General features: G+C 40.3%; 1 protein-coding gene across 11 annotated transcripts in view; it reads left to right on the forward strand.

The window, feature by feature from the left end:
* tenm4 (teneurin transmembrane protein 4) overlaps positions 1-7,070 on the forward strand; it is a 660,982-nt gene extending 653,912 nt beyond the window's left edge. For 10 of the 11 annotated variants that reach the window (XM_043691653.1, XM_043691652.1, XM_043691657.1 and 7 more), the window contains one exon: positions 5,591-7,070. In XM_043691653.1, the coding sequence (XP_043547588.1) occupies positions 5,591-6,349 (759 nt within the window). In that variant the 3' untranslated portion in view covers positions 6,350-7,070. The remainder of the gene's footprint in view (positions 1-5,590) is intronic. The other variant, XM_043691662.1, reaches the window with a different exon arrangement.
* The last annotated feature ends 756 nt before the right edge of the window (positions 7,071-7,826 follow it).

Consider the following 7,826-nt stretch of genomic DNA (forward strand, 5'->3'; position numbering starts at 1 on the left):
TTAGTAAGTTTGCAGATGACACCAAAATTGGAGGTGTAGTGGACTGCGAAGAGGGTTACCTCAGATTACAACAGAATCTGGACCAGATGGGCCAATGGGCTGAGAAGTAGCAAATGGAGTTTAATTCAGATAAATGCGAGGTGCTGCATTTTGGAAAAGCAAATCTTAGCAGGACTTATACACTTAATGGTAAGGTCCTAGAGAGTGTTGCTGAACAAAGGAACCTTGGAGTGCAGATTCATAGCTCCTTCAAAGTGGAGTCGCAGGTTGATAGGATAGTGAAGAAGGCGTTTGGTATGCTTTCCTTTATTGGTCAGAGTATTGTGTAGAGGAGTTGGGAGGTCATATTGCGGCTGTGCAGGACATTGGTTAGGCCACTGTTGGAATATTGCGTGCAATTCTGGTCTCCTTCCTATCGGAAAGATGTTGTGAAACTTGAAAGGGTTCAGAAAAGATTTACAACGATGTTGCCAGGTTTGGAGGATTTGAACTGCAGGGGGAGGCTGAACAGGCTGGGGCTATTTTCCCTGGATCGCGGAGGCTGAGGGGTGACCTTATAGAGGTTTACAATATTATGAGGGGCATGGATAGGATAAATAGACAAAGTCTGTTCCCTGGGGTCAGGGAGTCCAGAACTAGAGGGCATAGGTTTAGGGTGAGAGGGGAAAGATATAAAAGAGACCTAAGGGTCAACATTTTCACGCAGAGGGTGGTACGTGTATGGAATGAGCTGCCAGGGGATGTGGTGGAGTCTGGTACAATTGCAACATTTAAGAGGCATTTGGATGGGTATATGAATAGGAAGGGTTTGGAGGGATATGGGCCGGGTGCTGGCAGGTGGGACAAGATTGGGTTGGGATATCTGGTCGGCATGGACAGGTTGGACCGAAGGGTCTGTATCCATGCTGTACATCTCTATGGCTCTATGACTCTATAAGTAAGCAAATATGGGATCACATCGCCTATTTTTCATTCCATTTGTATTCTCCTCCATTGTTCTTATCTGATCTGAATTTGACCCATAGGTTGTTATTGTAGCAGTTGTCCTGCTGATAGGTCCATAGATGTGACCAATGATTGGTACGATGTGGGTGATGCTATTTTTGGGAATCTATGGAACTGAGAGCCACATCTTGTCATGGCTGACCCCAGGATGGCTAGCTCTACTGAGGATAGCCACATTCTCCAAGAAGCTGCTGAACAATCGGAAGGTCCACCGAAAGATGCGAATGCAGTGATTGAACAATACCCTCACAATCAGGCATGGGGTCTGAGAGGCAGGCCCTGGAAAGGAATGGGACCTTGGTAAGATGTAGGGGCAGGCATTATCACAGGAGGACCCCACTGAGGACCAAAGAATACCTGAACAGGAGGTCTCTTCACCCACCCAGACTCCTTGCCTCACATATTTCTCAATTTGTCCGCTCACCCTTCACTTAAAGCAATCATCATTTATACATACCATTTAAATGTACTATACATTCATAGCTTCACCTCATCAGCACTTACTTTGCACTTTTGAAAATCTCCAACAAAAATTCAACTTGGAAAGTACCCTGCTACCTTTTCCTCTCCTAGCTGCAGCCCACTCCAATCTTATGATTCGTCACTTGAAAATTCTGCTTAAGTGCTACTCTCTACAGTACTCTCAGAGCTGATTACTTCAAATGTGAGATAGCAACAAGCGTTTCATCATTATCTGTCACTTATTCCTCATGCTCTTCACAGGCTTGCACCATTAGCTGGTCAGGTAAAAATTCTTGCATTTCATAAAGGATAATGGCTCAGCTGTGATAAGGAAAAGTGGGTTTTGCAAGCTTGCACCATATTAGTAATTCAGAAGGAACTACAGAATGAGGGGGGAGCAAGATATTAGAATGATGATTAACTCGGAACATCTTCAATGGATTCAGCCACACTAGTGACTGTGGCCTATTTCATGGCTGCTGTCATGGTGACAAGACCGTTACCTCCATTGGGCGGGAGGAAGTGGCATCCTGCGGTTAAGTGTTGTGCTCTGCAGAAATGCAATATCTTGTCATCTAACAGAGGGAAAAATATATCACTGTGTGTGATGCAATGAGTAAGCAGTGATGTGCCTTTCCAAGTTGAGTCTTTGTTGGAGATTTGCTTAAGTGCAAAGTGAGTGCTGATGAGCTATGAATGTATAGTACATTTAAATAGTATGTATAAATGATGATTGCTTTCAGTGAAGGGTGAGCTGACAAATTGAGAAATATGTGAGGCTCGTGCCTCAGGAAATGACATTTTAAGTTGAATTCACTGACCTTGACCACTCATGTGAGGCCATTGAATTTCTTTTGCCACTGCTTCCAGGTCCTTGTACTACTATTATTGATCGTGACTGTTTTATACTGCCATTGCTTTCGCAGTGTCTGCCTGGACAGCCTCCTATCCCTTGTGGGTAGATAACCTCTGTCCTCATGTCTGTCTCCTGCACTGGGTCTCTTTTGCTGCATCTAAAATACTCATGGTTCCCTCTCTGCCCTGTTTCATCATTAGTAAGTTGTCTTCCTGTTCACAATGATGTTGGCAAACAATTCCAACAGCTGTGTCGTCAGGATGCTGGATTGCAGGCCAGCTGTAAGAAGTGCAGGCCAGCTGTAAGAAATGCAGGCTAGCTTTAAGATAATGCTAGGTCTCACAAATGGATCTCCTGATAAGGAATACAGTCACTCAGAAATATATTTAGCACTGGTTGGCACAATACTGTAACTTATATTCAAAAGAGCATGAAGCTGGTATGCTGCTCGCATAAAAGGGAATGCGTGTAGATTAATCATCGACTGCAATCTTTGTGCCTATATTGGGGCTTTACCCTTCGTTATATTAATAGGGTACAGTGGGTTGTAGTTAGTATACGATAAGAACAACTCAGCGATTTTAGGCTGAACTTTGATGCACCCACAGAAATAGGTTTGGGACATGGACAAATCTTGCATTCTGGTGCTGCACCATGCATTCACCTCCAAATGATCTAGATGGAGTTTGGGTCTGACCAGCACCAGCCACATGCCCATCAGCAGTGATAGCTAACTAGAATGGCAGCTAACTAAGATCATTCGATACCTACTTGGGTAAGAATAGTGCTGCACCTGACTCTTTTCTACAGAGGGCAGAACCTTGCCAAGGCTGAAGCCCAGCCATTGCCTGGAGTTGACAGCGAAGAGGGTGATTGACATGTCCTTTAAATCTTCCCCACCCTTTCAACTAGTGGAACCACTAGTGTCAGAGCTATGACTGCAAAGCATCCTGTAGAGAGGCTGTCCCACATACATAAGGCCTATTAGTTGTGGCTGCACTTGTTTTTAACAATATCAGAATTTAGATTACAGAGGGTACTCCATTTACATCAGCATATGCACCCCTCCCACTCAAATTCCAGCTGTTTATAGTCTGAGGAACTCCAAATGTCCATCTCACCTGTGAAACCCAAGTGGCATTTCTGGTTCAGGAGTCCAAGAGACATCCTGATCATCAGTTGTTTCTGCAAAGGTTAGGCAGCTGGTTGGCACTTGAAAGTCTTCAAGGTCGGGCCTACATATGGTTCTGTGTTTTGGGGTCTCAATATAGGAGAATTCAGCCAATGAAGTCAAATTCCACTGTGCTAAATTCTGAATTCAATAAATCAGAGAATTTGTGAACAAAATTGTAAGAGAAGTTTTATCTTCCTGGGTCCATGGTAGGTGGCAGTATAAATAATGCCATCTCGTCAGGTATTGTCTCTCTCCAGTTATAATTTGTTCAAGCCTTCAAACTGTAATGGACCATGTCCAACCCCTCCTTTTCCTCTCCAAAGTCATAGACTCATAGAGTGATAGAGATGTACAGAATGGAAACAAACCTTTCTAACAGTGGCCTAACCAATGTCCTGTACAGCCACAACATGACCTCCCAACTCCTGTACTCAATACTCTGACCAATAAAGGAAAGCATTTCAAACACGTTCTTCACTATCCTATCTACCTGCAACCCCACTTTCAAGGAGCTATGAACCTGCACTCCAAGGTCTCTTTGTTCAGCAACACTCCCTTAGACCTTACCATAAAGTGTATAAGTCCTCCTTGAATGTTTTTCATTACCTGCAGCTCCTTGTTGGAACCTCTCCAGTTGGTTTTGCTCTTGTTACTGCACTGAAGTACTCAAGTGAAAAGCAGCAGGTCAAGGAGAACACTCAGGAACACTCTCTCAGAGGCCCTAGGAATCTGCAATAAATGCTCTTGCCCGTGCAATTACATCCTGCAAACAAACTAAATAAAAAACAAGGAAATTAAAGTTCCAGCTTTGCAGATTCAAGTGTTCCCTTTATAGGTGTATTTAGATATTTTTTGCACTGCACGTCACGATGTGTTGAGGTATCTTTAAAACATATATGAGCAGATTATTCAGGAAAGTGCATATGCCATTAATTGTACATTGATACACATCTCACCCTTTATAGAGAACCTGCCAAGATCTTTCAAATAGTCAGTACTGATGCATATCTGTTTAGTGACATGAGAATATGCTAATAGTTCCAAAAGTATGATTCACTTTTAGTTCTCATGGTTACCACTAGTACTTTTTGCCAAGATGTCTGCTGGATTATACACACCACTATCAAAAATACCAGGGTGTTGGGCCTTATTTTGACCCAAACCTGTTTGACACATGTTCTTTTACTCAATGTCCAGTATTTCTATTATTGAGCATTTAATTCCCCAACAAGAGAAGTATAAACATGACGTTGGTGAGGCCTCTTCTGGAGTACTGTATGGAGTTCTGGTCGCCCTGTTATAAGAAGAATATTATTAAACTGGAGAGGATTCAGAAAAGATTTACTAGGATGTTGCTGGGAACAGAGGGCTTGAGGTATAAACATGGAATGAAAAGGCTGGGTCTTCTTTCACTGGAACATAGCTAAAGTGAATGACAAAAGTCTTTTCCCTTGAGTGAGGGAGTTCAAAACTCGGGGGCATATCTTTAAGGTGAGAGGAGAAAGATTCAAAAGGGACAAGGGGCAACCTTTTTGCACAGAGAGCAGTTCATGTGTGGAATGAACTGCCAGAAAAGCGGATAGATGCAGGTACAGTTACAACATTTAAAATATAAGTTCATGATTAGGAAGGGTTTGGAGGGGTACGGGCCAAGCACAAGCAAGTGGTACAGGTTTAGTTTGGGAACATGGTCAGCATGAACTGGTTGGATCGAAACATCTGTTTTCATGCTGTATAACTCTGAGTTCCAAGCAGCCAGCAATGACAGTTTGACCTATCTAATTCCTGCAGCTTTTTAATTGCTTTCAGAAGTTTATAGCATTTAGTAATAACACATGATAGTACAGTAAGATGTTTTGTTAAAGGTACTTTAAAAAGCTTTAGTTTTTGTTTCAATTTATTCTAAAATCAAATTATGCAATTTCCAAACAAACGATAATCCATCCTGGTAGAGTTTAATCACAAAATTTGCTCGTGAAGCAGTGGCCATCATCAGATATAATATAAGACTCATAAAGGTGATTGTATTCCAATGTTGTGAACAGAGTGTTTTTCTGATGAAGATGTATGCTAATGTTTTCTCTTTTCAATAGTCTATTTTAGGAGTCCAATGTATAGTACAGAAGCAACTCAAAGCTTTTGTTACAGTTGAGCACTTTGGCCGGATTTATGGAGGAAGTGGAGCTGGGTGTCAGCCAAAGACACAAGTGAAGAAATTTGCAACGAATGGTTCAATCCTAGGCAAAGGGGTGAAATTTGCTGTGAGAGGTGGAAGAGTCAGCACTGATATCATTAGTGTTGCCAATGAGGATGGCAGGAGAGTGGCTGCTGTGTTAAATAATGCTTATTATCTAGACAATTTTCACTTCACCATTAATAGTGTGGACACACATTATTTCATTAAACTGGGGCCCGCAGAAAGGGATCTCACTATTTTGGGCCTAAATGGTGGAAGGCGAACCCTGGAGAATGGAGTCAATGTTACTGTCTCTCAAATTAATACTGTTCTGAATGGAAGGACTAGAAGATACACTGATATAAAACTCCAATATGGCTTGCTATGTTTAAATACACGATATGGGACAACCATGGATGAAGAGAAAGCTCGTGTCTTGGAGTTGGCCAGGCAGAGAGCTGTAGCACAGGCCTGGAGGCGGGAACAGCAAAGGTTGCAAGATGGAGAGGAAGGCATCCGCTCATGGACAGATGGTGAAAAGCAGCAGCTACTGATCACTGGCAGGGTGCAAGGTTATGATGGTTATTTCATTAAAACTATTGAACAATACCCTGAACTGTCAGACAGTGTAAATAATATCCATTTCATGAGACAGAGTGAAATGGGCAAGAGGTAACAGTAAAGGACCATGTGCCAACCACTTTGCCAAAGACATCTGCTTATGTGGCCATTTTTCAGGCTGTGTTGTTACAATTATTTTTAAAACCGTTGCATTGTAATTCCTGCAACGTGCAGAGTTTTTCTTTTATTTCTTCACACATTTTGCATTGAGCAGAAGGTATTTTGCAGTAGTGTGATCACAGTGAATTTTTTGCTATTTTCTAATAATATGAGAACTGTGAGCTATTGTTTTACAGTCAGTTTCAAGGTCAGAACCAAGGCACATTACTATTAAAGAAATGTGATCTCCCAGTATCTGCTTAAAAATTCAAAGAATTATACTCTTTTGTTAATTCTTTGGGACTCCTTATCAAATGTATTTTGATGCAGCAAAGGACTACATCTGCATTTTATATCAGCATAGAAAGTGTGAGAACTTTCTTACGGTTCTGATTTTAATTTGAGACAACTTTCAAAGTTTATGTTTCTAACACTGTATTCTGATTGTGTAAATAAGCAAGGCTGTAAATATATGCAAATGTAGATAACTCCTAGAACTACAGCAGCGTCACTGTGTAGTCTTCAGTGGAAATAAATAAAAGGTTATTTTGTGTTTTAAATTTCTTTTACTTGATTTCAATCAGAAGTCATACTGTCAGTAAGTTGAGAGATTGAAAACGTTTTAGTTTGTATTTTTTAAATTGTGTGTCTTTTTATTGCTTCTATTTCTTTTCAAATATTGTTTTCAGTTTAATTTTTTTAAGTTTGCCTTTTTTATTAAAAGATTTTTAAAACCCATATTTCTTTTGTTTATTCATTAATTCTTTGACTCGGTCAATTTTTTACTTAAAATCACAATACTATTGGATGGCATTGTATGAAAAATCCCATCTTTCACTTAACCAATGTAATCCGCAGCACCAAAAAAAGTTACCGAAAATGTTTATTCCCTGCATCTTGCTGAGCCTGTTAAAGTGCCCATTTAACACTAATTATTGGCTACAAATAGTGTTATTGTCATTTTTCTTTAGGTTTTAAGGAAATGTTTAATGTTCTCTGAACTGCTCTCATAGGTGTTTAGGCATTGGACTCTATTGGTGCTTGTGTATTTATATACATACATGCATCACAATATTAATAACTTGTGATATTATTATTGTACCCAATGTGTTTTGACCTTAGGAGAAGCTTCATGATTACTGCTTTGTTGTTGTGCAATTAAAGCATCACAAACTCATTTACGTTTAAAATATGGCAGTTTATTTTGGGCATATTTTTCCAATTTGATACTTTAATGGGAAGTTGAAGTGATGTCACACACTGTTAAGTGAAAAGTATTATATATCCCCAAGTTTGTTTATAACAAATAGTTCCTATTTATGTGTTCTTTTATATTTTTCTGCATTTTGTAATACATACTCCAACCATTTTGAGAGCATAGCACACCCTCTCTACAAAAGATTTAATGTCTCCTTCTAAGACGTGGATCATTT

This window comes from Chiloscyllium plagiosum, chromosome 6, assembly GCF_004010195.1.
Source record: "Chiloscyllium plagiosum isolate BGI_BamShark_2017 chromosome 6, ASM401019v2, whole genome shotgun sequence".
Lineage (NCBI taxonomy): Eukaryota > Metazoa > Chordata > Chondrichthyes > Orectolobiformes > Hemiscylliidae > Chiloscyllium > Chiloscyllium plagiosum.